The sequence below is a fragment of the Hypanus sabinus genome, chromosome 21 (assembly GCF_030144855.1).
Source record: "Hypanus sabinus isolate sHypSab1 chromosome 21, sHypSab1.hap1, whole genome shotgun sequence".
NCBI classification, from domain to species: Eukaryota; Metazoa; Chordata; class Chondrichthyes; order Myliobatiformes; family Dasyatidae; genus Hypanus; species Hypanus sabinus.
Genome location: NC_082726.1, coordinates 64,629,239 through 64,649,597, shown reverse-complemented (window position 1 = coordinate 64,649,597; position 20,359 = coordinate 64,629,239). Strand labels below are relative to the sequence as shown.

At 42.6% G+C, this 20,359-nt stretch overlaps 1 protein-coding gene across 2 annotated transcripts in view; it reads right to left on the bottom strand.

The window, feature by feature from the left end:
* camk2g2 (calcium/calmodulin-dependent protein kinase (CaM kinase) II gamma 2) overlaps positions 1 to 20,359 on the bottom strand; it is a 468,766-nt gene that overhangs the window by 149,047 nt on the left and 299,360 nt on the right. For both annotated transcript variants that reach the window (XM_059946757.1, XM_059946756.1), the window contains exon 6: positions 3,447 to 3,519. In XM_059946757.1, coding sequence (XP_059802740.1) covers positions 3,447 to 3,519 — 73 coding nt within the window. The remainder of the gene's footprint in view (positions 1 to 3,446; positions 3,520 to 20,359) is intronic.

The window sequence follows — 20,359 nt, the reverse complement described above, 5'->3', positions numbered from 1 at the left end:
GCAAGAATGTCTTTCCTCAGACTAGGGGACCAAAACTGCACATAATATTCTAGGTGCGGTCTCAACAAGGCCTTGTACAACTGCAGTAGAACCTTCCTGCTCCTGTACTCAAATCCTTTTGCTATGAATGCCAACATACCATTTGCCTTTTTCACCGCCTGCTGTACTTGCATGCCCACCTTCAATGACTGGTGTACAATGACACCCAGGTCTTGTTGCATCTCCCCTTTTCCTAATCGGCCACCGTTCAGATAATAATCTGCTTTCCTGTTCTTGCAACCAAAGTGGATAACTTCACATTTATCCACATTAAATTGAATCTGCCATGAATTTGCCCACTCACCGAACCTATCCAAGTCACCCTGCATCCTCTTAGCATCCTCCTCACAGCTAACACCGCTGCCCAGCTTCGTGTCATCCGCAAACTTGGAGATGCTGCATTTAATTCCCTCGTCTAAATCATTAATATATATTGTAAACAACTGGGGTCCTTGCGGTACCCCACTAGTCACTGCCTGCCATTCTGAAAAGGTCCCTTTTACTCCCACTCTTTGCTTCCTATCTGCCAACCTATTCTCTATCCACATCAATACCATACCCCCAATACAGTATGCTTTAAGTTTGCACACTAATCTCTTGTGTGGGACCTTGTCAAAAGCCTTTTGAAAATCTAAATATACCACATCCACTGGCTCTCCCCTATCCACTCTACTAGTTACATCCTCAAAAAATTCTATAAGATTCGTCAGACATGATTTTCCTTTCACAAATCCATGCTGACTTTGTCCGATGATTTCACCTCTTTCCAAATGTGCCGTTATCACATCTTTGATAACCGACTCTAGCATTTTCCCCACCACTGATGTTAGACTAACCGGTCTATAATTCCCCGGTTTCTCTCTCCCTCCTTTTTTAAAAAGTGGAGTTACATTAGCCACCCTCCAATCCTCAGGAACTAATCCAGAATCTAAGGAGTTTTGAAAAATTATCACTAATACATCTACTATTTCTTGGGCTACTTCCTTAAGCACTCTGGGATGCAGACCATCTGGCCCTGGGGATTTATCTGCCTTTAGTCCCTTCAATTTACCTAACACCATTTCCCTACTAACATGCATTTCCCTCAGTTCCTCCATCTCACTAGACCCTCGGTCACTTACTATTTCTGGAAGATTATTTATGTCTTCCTTAGTGAAGACAGAACCAAAGTAGTTATTCAATTGGTCTGCCACGTCTTTGTTCCTTATGATCAATTCACCTGTTTCTGACTGTAAAGGACCTACATTTGCCCTGACCAATCTTTTTCTTTTCACGTATCTATAAAAGCTTTTACAGTCAGTTTTTATGTCCCCTGCCAGCTTTCCCTCATAATCTTTTTTCCCTTTCCTAATTAAGCCCTTTGTCCCCCTTTGCTGGTCTCTGAATTTCTCCCAGTCCTCAGGTGTGCCGCTTTTTTTTACTAATTTATATGTTTCTTCTTTGGACTTGATACTATCCCTAATTTCCCTTATCAGCCATGGGTGCACTACCTTCCCTGGTTTATTCTTTTGCCAAACTGGGATGAACAATTGTTCATCCATGCGATCTTTAAATGCTTGCCATTGCATATTCACCGTCAACCCTTTAAGTATCATTTGCCAGTCTATCTTAGCTAATTCACGTCTCATACCTTCAAAGTTACCCTTCTTTAAGTTCAGAACCTTTGTTTCTGAATTAACTATGTCACTCTCCATCTTAATGAAGAATTCCACCATATTATGGTCACTCTTACCCAAGGGGCCTCGCACGACAAGATTGCTAACTATCCCTTCCTCATTGCTCAATACCCAATCTAGAATGGCCTGCTCTCTAGTTGGTTCCTCGAAATGTTGGTTCAGAAAACCATCCTGCATACATTCCAAGAAATACTCTTCCTCAGCACCCTTACCAATTTGGTTCACCCAATCTATATGTAGATTGAAGTCACCCATTATAACTACTGTTCCTTTACTGCACGCATTTCTAATTTCCTGTTTAATGCCATCCCCAACCTCACTACTACTGTTAGGTGGCCTGTACACAACTCCCACCAGCGTTTTCTGCCCCTTAGTGTTATGCAGCTCTACCCATATCGATTCCACATCCTCCAGGCTAATGTCCTTCCTTTCTATTGCATTAATCTCCTCTCTAACCAGCAATGCTACCACACCTCCTTTTCTTTCCTGTCTATCCCTCCTGAATATTGAATATCCCTGGATGTTGAGCTCCCATCCTTGGTCAACCTGGAGCCATGTCTCTGTGATCCCAACTATATCATATTCATTAATAACTATCTGCACATTCAATTCATCCACCTTGTTACGAATGCGCCTCGCATTGACACACAAAGCCTCTTCAGGTTTGTTTTTACAACACTCTTAGCCCTTATACAATTATGTTGAAAAATGGCCCTTTTTGCTTTTTGACCTGGATTTGCCTGCCTGCCACTTTTACTTTTCACCTTACTACCTTTTTGCTTCTACCCTCATTTTACACCCCTCTGTCTCTCTGCACTTGTTCCCATCCCCCTGCCACATTAGTTTAAAGCCTCCTGAACAGCAGTAGCAAATGCTCCCCCTAGGACATTGGTTCCAGTCCAGCCCAGGTGCAGACCATCCTGTTTATACCGGTCCCACTGATGCACCATCAATAACTCACTCTGAGACGTAAGGCGAGATATCGGCTTTTATTGACTGGAAGAAGGAACCAGGAGTGAGTGACCATCATACTACGTCCTGGAGACTGAGAGAGAGCATAGGCCTCAGATCGCCTTTATACAGGGGTCTGTGGGAGGAGCCACAGGAGCAGTCAGCAGGGGCATGTCCAGACAGGCACACGTAGTTCACCACACCCACCTCCCCCAGAAATGATTCCAATGCCCCAGAAATTTGAATCCCTCCCCCTTGCACCATTTTTCAAGCCATGTATTCATCTGAAATATCCTCCTATTTCTACTCTGACTAACACGTGGCACTGGTAGTAATCCAGAGATTCACAATATTGATGCTTTCCAATTGTATTCTGACAGTGAAAAGCAGTCAAAGTGATCGAAATTTTGGACTAACTGGTTCCAAAGATGTGCGACATCAGTGTCTCAAGTCAAACATAAGTGTGCAGAAACATAACGCAAAGCTTCCACTCTTGCCCTAGTGTCCATGTGACAGTTCAGCAAATGCAGGGACCAGAACATAGAAAACTCACAGAACTCAGTGAAGTAAATCTCTGTTAGAGAGCAGCACGCACATCGCTGGGTGCTCAGGCACTGAGCGTGCTCTCTGGGTGATCCCACAGCCAGCCACTAGTCATAACAGAAATAACCGCACTGGAACTTCTGAACAGTACGAGAGAACAGGCAACAGCTAGGGGCCACACTGACTCCCCCCACGTGAGATGAATTCACCCTTGTGCTTGCATTAGCAAATACTGACCTTGAGGTCTCTGTGCACTATGTCATGCTGATGGATGTGGTTGACACTTTCCAGGATCTGATGAATGCACTGACTGTAAAACCGGGGAAAGGTGATGGACGAAGGAGAGAAAAGAGAAACAACAGAGTCCATGAATGGCAAGCTATTACAGAAATAAGTAACTGTCACAGTGCCTGTGACTCTCATACTTCTCAGGATAGCAAGGGCATTTGGCATATATATATTTTTTGACGAACTCACAGAGGATCTGGCTAATGAAATTGTGGTAAATCAACAGACTATTATAAGATTCCTGCAGAATTATTAATCTTCATTTCTCAACAACAGCTCTGCAGTTTATGACAAGCAGGTGCTTCTGCCCATCTGTCTTTTGAACTTTGCTAACATAATCTTCTTGTTCCACTTTCCTGCAGTGATAGAACACAGAATTAACAGAGCAGTTTTTATTAACCCTCAACATTTCTCCTGTCATGTGCAGCATCACTCTGTATTTCCACATATCCTTCTGGGAGGAGGTACAGATTCTTCAAGCCACACAATCAATGTTTCAGGAATAGCTACATCCCCTCTCACATCAGATTTCTGAATGGACAATGAACCCATGAACACTTACTCAGCATTCATTTCACTCTCTTTTTGCACAGTTTAATTTAATTATATTTATATTTATTTAGAAATATATACTGTACATTAGCTTATTGTAATTTATAGTTTTTTATGCATTGCAATGTACTGGTTACTGCAAAGCAACAGATGTCATATCACATGCCAGTGATATTAAACCTGATGCTGATCCTAATTCAGTTCATATCCTTCTGCATTTTGGGCTCTTGCTTCCTGACTCTGAAAATAAAGTGCTAGTTTTGCAATGTAGAAAAACTTGGATTTGGGAGAGTTGAAAGACTCACAGGTATAACAGTTCTGCTGAACTTGTAAGTTCTGAGAAATCACCTTTCAACGTGCAACAAACTTCTTGCCATCAAGGTTCAAAGTAAATCCATTGTCAAAGTACATCTACATCATCATATACAATCCTGTGATTCATTTTCTTCTGGGCATACTCAATAAATTCATAATAGAATAATAACCACAAAGACCACACTAACTTGGGCATTCAATCAGAGAGCAAAAAACAACAAACTGCATATACAAAAAGAAAGAAAGAATAACAATAAATAAATAAGCAATAACTATTGAGAGCATAAGATGAAGGGTTCTTGAAGGTGAGTCCATTGGTTTGGGGAACATCTCAATGATGGGGGAAAGTGAAGTTATCTCCTTTGGTTTAAGAGGATGATGGTTGAGGGATAATAATGGTTCCTGAACCTGGTCATGTAAGTCCTGAGGCTCTTGTTCCTTCTTCCCAATGCCAGCAGTCAGAAGACAGCATGACCCTGTGTGGTGGTGGTGGTGGTGGGGGGGAATCCCTAATGATGGATGCTGCTTTCCTGCAACAACACTCTGCTCAATGGTGGGGAGGTCTTTACCCATGAGGAATTGGGCTATATCCGCTATATTTTGTAGGATTTTACGTTCATGGGCATTGGCATTTCCATAGTGGTAATGATAAGTGCTAAACTGAAATGTATTGGATTTGGACTTGGAGTACTGTGTACAGTTTTGGTCACCTTATGAAGGACATGGTTAAAATGGAAAGAGTGGAGAAAAGATCCATAAGGATATCGCCAGAACTGGAAGACCTGAATTATAGGGAGATACTGGCCAAGAAGGTCTTTATTCCCTGGAATGTCGGAGAATAAAAGGTGACTTTGTAGAATTATTTAAAATGATCAGCAGCATAGATAAAGCGGACGATAATAGTTCACTCCACTGTATTGAGGCTGAGGCTGCGGCCTACTTTAGGCTTCGTGTCTATGGATTAATTTTTGTTCTGAAAGCTGTTGCTTGCTCTTATTCTTTGCATGATTTATGATTTTTTTCCTCTCTCTCTCTACACTTTTGGTGTATGCTGGTCTTTTTTTAATGGATTCTTTTGGGTTTCTTGTTTTGTGGTTGCCTGTAATGAGATGAACGTCAAGGTTGTATAGTTTATACATTCTTTGATAATAAATGTACTCTGAATTTTGAAATTTCCCCAGGGTAGGGGAGTCCTGAACTAGGGGACACAGAATTAAGGGTCCTGAGTGGAAATTTTTTCACGCAGAAGATGGTGAGTACATGGAATGAGCTGCCAGAGAAAGTGGTTGAGACAGATACAACAGTATCATGTAAGAAACTCTTGATAGGTACATGGAGGGAGGGGCTATACGAACCGAACGCAGGAAATTGGGATTAGTTGGGTAGACAATGTGGCCAGAATGGAGTGGTTGGCCCAAAGGGTCTGTATCTCTACTCCATTGTTTTATGACTCTAACAAGAGCTCTAGACTCCAGGAATCTCTCAAACTAGGGTATACAACGCCAAGATTTGAAGGCGGTTACTGTTCATGTCTCACACCAAATTTGACTTCAAGCTTTCCTGAGCTCCAGGCAGTATGTTTTCACTGAAATCCCAATGAAATAACTTTTTCTGCCTTTTCTGAGATATTCATTCCTCAGCACCATGGACAAGGTGCTGGCTTTGGACCACTTTCTAACTGAGTCATTGATGTTGTTACACATTCTTGATACAAATTAACTTTATTACATATAAAGAGAGATTGGAGCTTTGCTTTATTTGTCATATATACTGTAGATCGAAACTTTGAAACATACAGTGAAATGCTTCCTTTTGCATTTCAAACATTTGAGGACGTGCTGGGGGCAGCTCACAAGTGTCACCATGCTTCCGGTGCCAACATAGCATGCCCAAAACTCACTAATCCTAACCCATTTGTCTTCGGAATGTGGGAGGACACCCACGCCGTCATGAGAATGTACAAACTCCTCACAGGCAGCGGCAGGAATTGGCACTGTAAAGTGTTACACTAGCTGCTACATGAATGTGCCGTTGCTTCATTTGTCCACCAGAACATATTTGAAAATAGATGGTGACAAGAAACCTTGGTGCCAATGGGGCCTATCTGTTGTGCATCATTCCAACATCACCACAGGAATGTTGACGGATGACAAAGTTGACCGTGACTCCATTACACCAGCTCAATCTTTGGCCAACAGGTTCTAATGACCCAGATCACAAAAGTGACACCACACCCATCAGCAACCTGATTTTAACCCCGTCCTCCTCATGTATCGGAATCATGGACAACTTACAGTTGTACCCTCAACCAACGCTGGTTTCCTAGTTCCACCAAGTCCATTGATAGGAGAGGCAAATCTCCAGTTTCAAGTTCCCAATTACACTCTGGTGGGTAGCCACTTCACTCACACGCTGACACTAGACTCCTGGAAAAGATGCTCCATTCTTGTCTCCATCACAGCACGAGATGAGCAGGTGAGCAGCTGGAAATGAGCCAGGATGTTCTTGAAAAAGTATAACATGCTCAACGACCCTAGGGAATCCCTGGCCCACATCCAGCATCAGTTCCTAAAGCAAGCACTCTACTCTCAGCTCTGTCCCATGAAGAAGCTTCCATGAGAGCAGAGAAAACACTACAAGGGCAAGCTATCCTCAACCCTGAAATGGAGGTGGGACAAAGGGTATCTTTTCATCCTGAACAATGTATTGGACATGAATACACACTCATTAAATGAACATCTGAAACAAAAGTGATTCTATGACTCTAAATGGCAAAAGTAATTTATAGCTGTAAGATATTTCAACAGTGCGAAGAATCAGTTGGACAAGAAAGCTCCAGCAGGCTTGAAATTCTGACCATTTGTTTTTGAATTTTGCAATAAGCTCCCCCGAACAGAAGCCAACGGAATCAGTCAGAAGAAAAAGAATGGACTTCGCAAGATTTTGAAGTCCTTGGAACTGATTGGTTCTCATTTAAAAAGAACGATTTGCAATTCTGCTGCACCTGGAATGACCTCAGAACCTCCCAAAGTGTTTTCCAACCAATGAAATACCAGTAGCGTATACTCTTTACTTTTCGACTTATGTCATAGATGCACATCATTATTTGTTAATTTATTTGTGGTAATATTAGCTTTGTGTTGTGTGTAAGTTATATTAATTGTGTTGAGCACCTTGGTCCAGAGCAGTGGGTGTATGGACCACTTGGTTAATGGTAGGGATCCATGGCATAACAAAGGTTGGGAATCCCCTGGTCAAGAGCAATGCTGTTTCATTTGGTGCTACATATGTACTATATACAGTTGAATGGCAATAAACTTGGACTGTACTAAAGACCCTCTTCAAATTGTACAATGTGCACATAGCAAGGTCTTCCAAATGGCAGCACTGAAGATAATTTACCGTGTTGTTGTTATTGCAATTTGCTTCTCTAATTATGTGCCAAAAACAAATAATTCTTGAGTGAAGTATGTTATCACAACCACTTTTCATCTCGAAAACATTAATTAATAGTGTATTTGAAATCAAGAACTCAGCTGTCATTTTGAATTTGTTATATTAGATTTCAATTTTTTTGCTAAACCAATTGTTGGGAATGGTAGAAACCGGTATCAGAGACTGTCTGATTTTCTGGCTGGAGCTTCTCAAAAGATTAATTAATTAACAGAAAATAGGGATGTCATGGGGTCACAGAACACAAAAACAGGCCCTTTTCACCAACAGGTCCACGTAAATATCAAGAGAACATAAACACTGAAAAGATGGCTGGTGGGACAGGTAAACAAAGAGAGACCATTTTAATGAACAGGTTGGTTAACTCAGTGAGGGCAAGTCCACGTGAAGGTGGCAGTACCAATTTCTTTGATTCACTGATGGAGCACGAACACTGTGGCAACTGCAGAGTTTATTGACCATCCTTAACGATGGTTTGGAGTCAACATTGATGGGTCTGGAGTCACAAAGTACACTTCTTTATTGCTTCTCAAGATTTTATATAGTAAGGAACATAAAGAACTTTTCTACCACTTGTAACTCTTTCTAAAGTTTAATCAATGGATTTATTCCTAAAAGAACAGAGTATTTTCCCAATAGAAACTGGTCATTTACCATGTCTGACTTTAATGATCCACACACAGGCCAACATTAAACCTGATCCAACTCAATCAGCAAATGCAACTCCATTTCTTCCCCATGTTATCCAACAAACAGCATAGATAAAGAACGCCCACTGATGCTAACCTTGTTCTCAGCTCGTAATGCAGCTTGTCTAAGAGGATTTACCCAATGACCAAACTCAACCAGGTAAATGGTTTAATATTATTGTCTTGTGTCCCGAGAGAGCGTGAAAGAATTGTTTTGAATGCCATCCATACAGATCACTTCAACACATCAGCAAATCAGGGCTTCTTTTTGTGCCTCTAGTTCCCTGCAATAAATGGTCACACTACACTTTAGTTCCTACATAAATCACAGTCTAGGGCTCATTTTTTATATCATTAACAAGCCCATGGGTTTGAGTCAACCGCTGTGGCTTGAGGGATGAGGAGGAAATCACTCATTTTCACATCTTGTACAGTAAGATATTTTCATTGGCCCTGGAGCTGAAAAGCTAACAGGAAGTAAATTGGTATATCATTGTCACATGTACCCAGGAACAGTGAAAATCTTTATTTCATAGAGATCATCAAACAGTATGGAACAGGCCCTTCAGCCCACAATGTTATACTGACTCTTTAACCTACTCTAAGATCAGCCTAACCCTTCCCTCTCCAGTTTACTTTCTTCCTTGTGCTTGTCTACGAGTCTCTTAAATGCCCCTAATGTATCCGTCTCTATCACCACCCCTGGCTGGGCGTTCCATGCACTCACCACTCCCTGCGTAAAAAAAACCTACCTTCGACACCACCCCCCCATTCTTTCCTCCAAACACTTCACGTTTATGACCCCATATGCCATCCATAAAGATAATTTCATCACCTCGATATTTTGAGGTACTACAAGGGAAAAAAACAACAGAATGCAAAACATATTGTTCCAGTTACAGAGAGAACTTCTGGTTTAAGATGGCTCTACCAAAGACATGCAACAGCAGCTTACTTGTGGTTGGAAAGCAAAGGAATTTGATTAAAAATGTTATAGTAACAGCTTTTTTGAAGTAAATTTTGGTAAACTATCACCGCAAACAACGAAGAGGCGAACAAGGGCAAAGTAAAGACACAAAGATTTGGAGCCATACTGGTTGGAGTGAAAGATTTGCACGGCAGTGGAGTTCCAATGCTGGTCCAACTTAACCAGGTGTGAGGATGGATTGCTCTATGTGCCGAGCCGACTCGGAGAGGTTGAGAACAGCTTTTCGGCAGCGAAATCCAGGTCAGAAACAAATCACTGGGTGGTGTGCTCTAGGCCTGGAGTGATGCGTTGCAGCAAGGCCCGGTTCCCTATGTGAGGTTCGGACCATTTATTGCCGGCCCAGATAGTCTGGGACGTCTTTCTCAGCAACGCTAAGGCTGTGAAACTGCCCTGGCTGTTGTGTTTCATGTCTGCAAACTTTGGGGCAACTTGCCCTACGGATATGATGAACTGAATGCTGAGGCTTGGGCCTACTCTGGGCAGCTCTGGGAATTTGGATCTAAGGACTCAGTTTGGTTTGGAATGGTGGTGTTGTTGCTTGCTTCTATTGTTTGCATGATTTATTTGCTTTTTCCCTCTTTCTCTGCAGTCACTGAGTTTGGTCTTATTTTTAAAATTGGGCTCTTTCAAGTTTCTTGCTTTGTGACTGCTTGTTAAGTAAACAAATCTCAAGGTTGTATAATTTATACACTTGCTGATAGTAAATACACCTTGAATCTTTGAAAGTGCAGTGTAGGTAGACAATAAGGTGTAAGGCCGTGACAAGTTCCTCCAAGGGGACCTTGTCATTGGGTTCAGACCCGGAGAGCTATGCTGGCTGGAGTCAGGGCCTTATGCTTTGGCTCTTGGTCAGGTCAGCCATGCCAAACATGTCAAAGGGCAGAGGCCAGACTAAGAGTGGTCCACTAGTCCTCCAGTTTGGGGGTTCAGCTTAGGGCTAAACCCTGGCTGGTCAAAATAAATTGTTACAAAATAACAATGAAGAATTTTTGCTGCCCTAAATTCCAACAGCATAACAGGCAGCAACTAACTAACCATGACAAGGTAGATTATGAGGTCAGGAGTCATCTTATCGAACAGTATTCTGAGCCAAGATACAGGCAAACTAATTTGGAGATTTTCTTCATGGTCAAATAAGTTTCTTTCAGTGTCATTTTGTGTTTTCATGTTAGAGGAGGTTAGACAACCAGGGCCTATACATTAGGAAGATCTAAACAGCGTCTCTTCTCACTTGAAAAGGGAAGGCCGAGGGTCCAGCCTGATTGAGGTGAAAGGTTATTGTAGAGATCATTATGAAGAACTGAATTCTGACAAACCAAGTTGTGGAGGTTGTTTTAGGTAACCACAGGAGCTGGGCTGAGAAACAGCAGATGGAGTTTAGCCACAAAAGTGGGAAGTGATTCATTTGAATGGGTCAAATTTGAAGGCAGAATATAAGATTAATGGCAGGATTCTTAGCTGTGTGGAGAAACAGAATCCTGTCATCGGTGGGTTGCTGGGTGGTGTGGTTCAGTGAGCTGTAAGGGCCTGTTCAATGCTGTATCTCTAAATAAGATAATAGACCAGGGCTTCTTGGAGCCCACATCCAGAGATTCCTCAGAATAAAACAGGGGGAGCTTGCTGCCCACATCCAAAGAAACCTCAAAATTCCCACTCAAGTTGGTAAGGCTGTTAAGAAGGTGATTGGTGTGTGGCCTTCACTAGTCAGGGAAGTGAGTTCAAGAGCAACAAGGTAATGTTGCAGCTCTATAAAACCCTGTTTAGGCCACACTTGGAGTATCGTGTTCATTTCTGGTCACCTCATTATAGGAAGAATGTGGCAGCTTCAGAGAGGGTGTATAGGAGATTTACCAGGATGCTGTCTGGATTGGGGAGCATGTCTTATGAAGACAGGATGAGTGAGTGAGGGCTATTCTCTTTGGAGTGAAGGAGGATGACAGGTGGCTTGATAGAGGAGGCATCATCATCATTCTGTGCCATATCATATGATTTAGGCAATCCTGGACTTACCATGACCATGATTGTTCTTGGCAAATTCTTCCACAGAAGTGGCTTACCATTGCCTTCTTTTGGGCAGTGTCATTACAAGACAGGTGACTCCAGCCATTATCAATACTCTGCCTGGCATCAGTGGTCAAAACCAGGACTTAATGATATGCACCGGCTGCTCATATGACCATCACCACCTGCTCTCAAGGCTTCATGTGACCTTGATCATGGGCTACACTTTGCCCAAGGATGACTTGCAGGCTAGGGGATAGAAGAAGCAGCTTATACCTCCTTTGGTAGAGACTTATCTCCATCCTGCCACCCCGATAGAGAAGTACAAGATGATAAGAGGTACAGATATTGCGGATAGCCAGAGCCTTTTTTCCAGTGTAGAAATGGCTGATACAAAGGTGCATAATTTTAAGGTGATTGGAGGAAAGTATAGGAATGATGTCAGAAGCAGGTCATTTACATGGTGGGTGCATGGAATACCCTGCCAGAGATGGTGGTAGAGGCAGACACATTAGAGGCTTTTAAGAAGCTCTTATATAGGTAAATGGATGACAGAAAAAAAATGAAGGGCTATGTGGGACAGATTAGATTTATTTCAGAGTGGATTAAAAAGTCAGTGGTTCAATGGTTCAATTTAATATCAGAGAATGTATACAGAGCACAACCTGAAATTCTTACTCTTTGCAGACATCCATGAACCAGAAGAAAAACCCCAAAGAATGAATGACAGAAAAACATTACAACCCCAAAGACCTCTTCCCCCTTCCCACTCAGAAGCAGCGACAAAGCACAACATCCTGGGCTGAAGGGCCTGTACTGTACTGTAATGATCTATTGTCTATAGAAGGTGGGAGAATGAGTTAGAACATAAAAATCTACAGCACATTACAGGGCTTTCAGCCCACAATGTTGTGCCGACCATGTAACCTACTCTAGAAGCTGCCTAGAATTTCCCTACCACATAGCTATTTTTCTAAGCTCCATGTACCTATCCAGGAGTCTCTTAAAAGACCCTATTGAATCCACCTCCACCACCTTGGCTGGCATTCCCACACACCCACCACTCTCTGTGTGAAAAACTTACCTCTGACATCTCCTCTGTACCTGCTTCCAAGCACCTTAAAACTATGCCCCTCATATTAGCCATTTCAGCCCTGGGAAAAAGTCTCTGGCTATTCACATGATCAATACCTCTCACCATCTTACACACTTATTTGGAAAAAATAATCAGTCATGATTGAATGGTGAAGCAGACTTGACAGGATAAACAGCCTAACTCTGCTCCAGTATCTTGTTATCTATGCAACTGGTGCTAGTACAATAAACCACATAATAGCATGTGTAAGCATCTAATGAGAGAGAATAGAACTGTGAATTATGTGGGGGTGATTAGTGATAGTCATCCAGTGATTCTATTTCTATTGGATGATGTCACTACACAGAACCAAGGTAATAGACTCCAGTTTTTCTCATTCTGTGCAACCAGGTGCTCGAGTAGCAAAGAAATTGTGTGGTTACTTGACACCCACTAGACCGATTATAGTAGCACTTCCAGGCTCTGCAGTCTCACATCGCAGATTGCTGTCACTCTCCCAGCATCGATGCTGCCTCTGTTGTGAGTCAATATTAAAAAATGAGTGGAGTCTAAAGATAGACAATGTTACAGTCACTGAATTGTATGAAAAACCATCCCTCACACCCCCACCACAACTATGATTGTCCCATCCTCTATCAAATAACTGTCCTCCTGTCCTCCCAAAGACATTGACTAGTTCAGTGTCCCAACAGTACCTATCCCAGCTCATGTGAGTAGTATATTTGAGAAGCTTAAAAGCAAGAGATTCTGCAGATGCTAGAAATCCACAGCAACACACATACAAAATACTGGAGGAACTCAGCAGGTCGGGCAGCAGCTACGGAGCAGAATAAGCAGTCGTCATTTCTGGTTGAGACTTTGCAGACCTGATTTATTCTTCTTCATAGAAGCTGCCTGACCTGCTGAGTTGTCTGGGAGATTGTTGGGTGGGGACATGCATTGTGAAAGTTGGGTTTGAGCAGTAAGTTGGGAGTGGGGTGAAGGAGGACACACCCAACCCTCAGTTTGCCCACAATGTCTTCTAGTGCCCCACTGTAATAGTAGCTTATTTTGCTTCTACTCCCTTGCACTGTGGCACTGTGGTGTCCAAGCTGATTGAAGTCAACACTATAACCTGGGCTTTCCTCCATTACCATGGTGAAACACAATGTAAGCTAGAACAACATTCTGCCTTCTGCTATGGCACTTGGCAATCTTCTGGAATGAACTCAGAGAAACTTTTCTCTCTTCATTTCCCATCAGCATGTTTATGTCATTTTCTCATCCTCTCCAATGGCCAGTGGTTCACAACATCTTCACAAAAACCAGTTGTTCCTCTACTGACTCTGCCTGATCTCACTGCTTCGGCAAAGCAGCCAACACAATGAAAACACCTTGTCCAGACATTCCCTCTTCTCTCCACTACCATTGTGCAGAAGATATAAAAACCTGGAAGCACATGCCACCAGGTTATAAGACCACTGAATGGTTCCCTGGTATCACAGATGGACTCTAGATCTCACAACCTACCTTGTTATGACCTTGCACCTTATTGTCTACCTCACTGCTCTTTCTCTGTAGCTGTTACATTTTATTATGTGCTGTTATTGTTTTACCATGTACTAGCTACTGTGTACTTCCTGGGGTATCCAGGGAGGGGTAGAACCACAGGTGAAGCTGACTCACCTTTGGTCCCCACTGGCCACTCAGCTCTCACCTGTGCCTCCAAGTAGCTGCTTGCATGCGACAGCAGCCACACTGCTTGAACAGGTGGGCTGAACCAGGTGACCATAGTCAGCAGCTTCATACTCCAATGAGGCAGGGATATGTCTGTCCTAGGGTGTGAAATCAGCTGTGGCGGACTGGGCGAGTGGGATCTACAGTGAGATCCAACAGCAGGGAGGCAATACTGCAGTGCTCTGTGGAAAGTGGAAGGCAGGAAAAGGCACAGAAGATGCCATGGTCATCCACTGCAACCAAGGAAGACCTCAGTTTGTGCTGCTTGGTTATACCACAGGACCTGGACATCCAAGGTTAAGAAAGAAGTGCCCCAGTGCAATGGCTTTTCCACTTTTAAAACCCTCCCACACAGGTCTCCTGTCATCGTCAGACATGACGGACACCCACCAACCACCAGCTCAGTACACTGTGTAATGAACTGATCTGCAGGAATAGTGTGCAAGACAAACTCTTCATTGCAATAATCTACATGCAATGAACCTAAACCTCATCTGTCAACCTGTCTCCACTTAGACTTAGATATGACTCTGCCCCACATCCCCATAACCACCCAACTCATGCCCCCAGTTATGCGGAAACATCATGGCTGAAGGACTGTTCCTGTGCCGTACTACTTACTTATTTAATGAGATAGGGAGCAGAATAGCCCCTTCAGTCCCACTGAGGCACGCTGCCCAACAATTCCCCCAATTTAATCCTAGACTAATTGAGGACATTTTACAATATGCAATTAACCTACCAACTGGGACGTCTTTGGATAGTGGAAGGAAATCAGAGCACCCAGAGAAAATCCATTCTGTCACAGGCAGAATGCACAAACTCCTTATAGGCAGCAGCGGCAATTGAATCGGGGTTGCTAGTACTATAAAGCATTACTGGTTTCTTCTTACATAAATGCCACTGAGTGGCAGAGTTCATCCAGCATCTCTGTTTATCCAACATCTGCAATTTGATCTGTTTTCACTTACTGGGAAAAAAAAAGCCGCCACCTCGTCTAACTTACACCAAACCTATTCATCCATCATCCATCTCCCACACCAAATCCTGCATAAAGAGATGCTCATTTTCAAAACTGACCTTGTTTTTGAAAAGTTCCATACACTTCAAACTCTCCATAATCTACACCAGCCTTTCAACCCTTTGACTGAACTTCATGCCACCAATCCTGATGTCACCTTACAAAGACTGGGGCATATTTTGCCCCTCACTATTGGTACTATCTACAGGAGGCAATGACTCAAACAGGAAACATCCATCATTAAATATCTCCACCATTGGGGCCACACCATCTTCTTGCATCCACCAGAAGGTACAGAAGCTTGAAGACCCATAACACCAAAGTTCAAAGTACAAAAAAGTCACCATATACTACGCTGAGTTTCCTAAAAGGTTCAGTGATGGTTACTTCCCTACAACCATCTGGTTCTTGCACATCACTACTCACTAAAGCAACACTATGGCCGCTTTGCACTACAATGGACTTTTTTTTGTTATAATTGAGTTCTTTCTTGTATGATTTGTTTTATTTATTTATTGAAGTATAGTGCAGAATAGGCCCTTGTGGCCCTTTGAACTGTACTGCCCAGAAACCCTTAATTTAACCCTAGCCTAATCATGGGATAATTTACAATGACCAATTAACCTACCAACTGATACATCTTTGGACTGTGGAAGAAAACAAAAAAAACTCCAGAGGAAACCCACGCAGTCATGGGGAGAACACACAATCTCCTTACAGACAGTTGTGGGAATTAAACCTGGTCGCTGATACTGTAAAGCACTATGCTAATCGCTATGGTACCATATTGCTCCAGTTAGGCTAAGTATATGAAGGTATACTTATTATTATTATTAATTTCTAGATGCAGCTCAGAAAAAACCCTACTAGCCCTTCTACCTGCACTGACCTGCAATCCCTGACGACCTCAATCTAACCACAAGACAATTTACAATGACCAATTAACCTACTTGGTAAGTCTTTGGAATTGAACCCAGGTCACTGGTATGTAAAACGCTGGGTTAACCACTAGGCTATGTTTTTCATGCGGATGCTGTTTATCTGATGCTATGTGCCTGTGATGCTCTGCAAGCTTTTCACTGCACCTGTGCACACAGGCACTCATGCATATGACAATAATCTTGAATTTGACTTCAACTGCCTTTAATGATCTTCCAATAAAGCCCTTTGTAATCTCTTCACTGTTAATAGTGATTTGCCAGTGGAAATTATTCTGTTCTTTCAGCAACAAAAGATTTATCCTATTCCTCTATATCAACTGCAGTGTAAAATTCAATTGGTGGGCCTCCACACAAACTTGTCAGGAAGATATCCCTTTGATTTTATGAGGCAAATATTGTGCACAGGTAGTATCTACTTGACAGAAGCCATATTGGGCACAGCCTGTGGAGTGGGTTTTGTTTTCAGCTGAGGAGGCACAAGTGCTTCAGATTAATTTTTCGCCAGGTTTTAGCAGATGGAGCTTCACTCTCAGGAGATGGGTGCAGGAATGGGTAAACATCAGCTCTCACTGTGGACCCACTCACCAGCAAGAAATTTGCAGGAGATCCAGGCAGAATGGCTTGTGGAAGCCAGTAATCATGACGTTGCTTTAAGCACTGCGTACCATATAAACGTCTTGCATGAGAGATCTATAATTATCTGGGGAATGACTACGAGAGAGCTGTGCAGTGCAGGAGGAAACCATTCAGCCTGCTGCCCCCATGCCAGCCCCCTGATAAAGTTCTCCTATACACATGATCTTACCCAACATTCTGGTATATATTTTCCTGGCTCGATAAGACTGGACCTCTCAGACACTAAGAGATGAACTTTTGATCTCCATTCTATCTCGTCATAGCCTTTGCACTTTCTCTTCCTCAGCTTTCTAACCGGTAGACCACAAACTGTGCAGATCGGAAGCAACATCTCCACCTCGCTGATAATTAACACTGGCACACATCAAGGATGTGAGTTTAGTCCACTGCTCTACTTGCTCTATACCCATGACTGTGTGGCTAGGCACAGCTCAAATGCCACCTATAAATTTGCTGATGATACAACCATTGTTGGCAGAATTTCAAATGGTGATGAGAGGGCTTACAGGAGCGAGATATATCAGTTAGTTAAGTGGTATTGCAGCAACAACGTACTCGATGTCAGTAAGATCAAAGAACTGATTGTGGACTTCAGAAAGGGTAAGACGAGGGAACACATGTCAGTCCTCATAAAGGGATCAGAAGTGGAGAGAGTGAGCAATTTCAAGTTTCTGGGTGTTAATATCTCTGAGGATCTAACCTGGACTCAAAATATCAACATAGTTACAAAGAAGGCATTGCAGCGGCTATTATTTCATTAGAAGTTTGAGAAGATTTGGTCTGTCACCAAAAACACTTGAAAATTTCTACAGATATACCTTGGAGAGCATTCTGACTGGCTTCATCACCATCTGGTATGGAGGGGGCTCCTGCACAGGATCAAAAAGCTGCTGAGAGTTGTGAACTTAGTCAATTCTATCATGAACACTATCCAGGACATGCCTTATTCTCATTGCTACCATGAGGAAGGAGGTACAGAAGCCTGAAAGCACACAATCAGCAATTCAGGAACAGCTTCTTCCCCTCCGCCATCCAATTTCTGAATGGACAATGAACTTATGAACACTATCTCACTACGTTTTTTATTTCTATTTTTGCACTACTTATTTAACTAGTTAAACAAATTTCATGACATATGCTGGTGATAGTAAGTTTGGTTCTGATACCTGCACTGTATTTTCTCAGTAACTGCAACAATATATTCTGCATTCTGATTTCTTATGGGGAAAAGGCAGGAGAATGGGGTTGAGTGGTAAAATAAATCAGTCTGATGGAATGGCAAAGCAGACTCGATGGGCTGAATGAGCCAATTCTGCACCTAAGTTATGATTTTTTTTTACTACCTTGATGGGTTTACGCATGGTGTAACCTGTCTGGATGGTGCATAAAATGAAAGCGTCTTCATTCTGAATTGGTACATATGACAATGGTAAACCACTGCTAAACATGGTGGGCATGCTACGTTGGCGCTGGAATGTGTGGTGACACTTACAGGCTGCACCCAGCTCATCCCTGGGTGTGTTTACTGTGTGTTTTCATAAGACCATAAGAATAACGAACGGGGATTGCAATTAAATCTACTGAATATATTGAAAGACCTGGATTAAGGGTTCCCAGTCTGGGGTCCATGGATCCCTCTTTAATGGTAGGGGTCCATGGCATAATAAAGGTTGTGAACCCCTAGCCTAGACAGAGTTGATGTGTCGAGAATGCTTTCTATAGTGAGGGAGTCTAGGATCAGAGGGCATAGCTTTAGAATACAAGATTATCCTATTAAAACAGAGATGAAGTGGAATTTCTTCAGCCGGAGGGTGGTGAAAATGTGGAATTCATTGCCACAGGCGGCTGCAGAGGACAAGTCATTGGGTATATTTAAAGTGGAGGTTATTATGTTCTTGATTAGTCAAGTTATCAAAAGATACAATCTGGAGTGCTAATAAGACTCTTCCCTCCTCTACTACAAGTAGAACAAGTCCCAGAATTCCACCAATGCGTCTCGGGGTCAAGTGTACACTGTACAGAGATGACCCTGATGACTGAACCTTGCAGATTGTGAACCTTTACAGCAGTGGTATCGAGCAGCAGAGTTTCACAAAGCATTAACCAGTCCCCAAAATGGGCTTCACCGTGTAAAACTCCAGCAACTGTGGACAGAAACAGATGACCATTTTTCCCTTAAAGGGATATAAAATCTCCCTACTTGCATTCCTGCTAAAGCACCAAACTCCCATGATAAGGGCAAGACATAATTCTCTCTATGACTCTATTTTTAATGCAAGTGGAATTGTGCATTGGCACAGGTCCATTTGTGATGCTAATGAGAGTACAAGGCAAAGGCCATTCAGCTCCTCAAACTAGTTGTACTATCATAGTACATAGAATAGTGCAGCACAGTAAAGGGTCGTGCCAAGTCTTTAACCAACTTTGAGATCAATCTAACCTTTTCCTCCCATATAGCCCTCCAGTTTTCTTTTATCCGTGACCCAATCTAAGAGTCTCTTAAATGTCCCTAATACATCTGCCTCTAGAACTAGCCCATTGTAGACGCTCACCATTCTCTGTGTAAAAAGACATGTCCTGTACTCGTGCTTTGAAACTTACCCCCTCACCTTAAATGTGTGCCCTCCTCTATTAATCATCTGCAAACTCGGAAAAAAATATCAGCTGACACTCAATCTCTGTTTCATATCATCTTGTAAAAGGGGAAGATTGTAAAAATTAGGAGGTTATTCCCTGGAATGTAGAAGAGTAAGGGGAGACTTAATAAAAAATTTTAAGGCCATAAGACATAGGAGCAGAATTAGGCCATTTGGCCCATCAAGTCTGCTCTGCTATTTTTCAGTCCCAATCTCCCACCTTCTCCCCGTGACCCTTCATGCCCTGACTAATCAAGAATTTATCAACCTCTGCTTTAAATATACCCAATGACTTGGCCTCCACAGCTGTTCTTGGCAACAAGTTCCACAGATTCACCACACTCTGACTGAAAAAATTCCTCCTTATCTCCATCCTAAAAGGACGCCCATCTTTCCTGAAGCTGGGTGCTCTGGTTTTAGTCTCCCCACCATAGGAAACATCTTTCCACATTCACTCTATCGAGGCCCTTCAACATTTAATAGGGGTCAATGAGGTCACTCCACTTCTTCGGAATTCCAGTGAGTAGAGATCCGGAGCCATCAAACGCTCCGGGATATAAAAAGACTATTAACACATTATCAACACGAGAAAATCGGCAGATGCTGGAAATGCAGAGCAACTCACACAAAATGCCGGAGGAACTCAATAGGTCAGGCAGCATCTATGGAAATGAATAAACAGTCGACGTCTTGAGCCAAGACCCTTCATTAGGACTGAAGTGGAAGGGGGAAGGTGCCAGAACAGCTTTCTCCCACACAAGGTGGTATGCCTTTGGAATGAGCTGCCAGAAATAGTGGTTGAGGTGGGCCCATTAGCA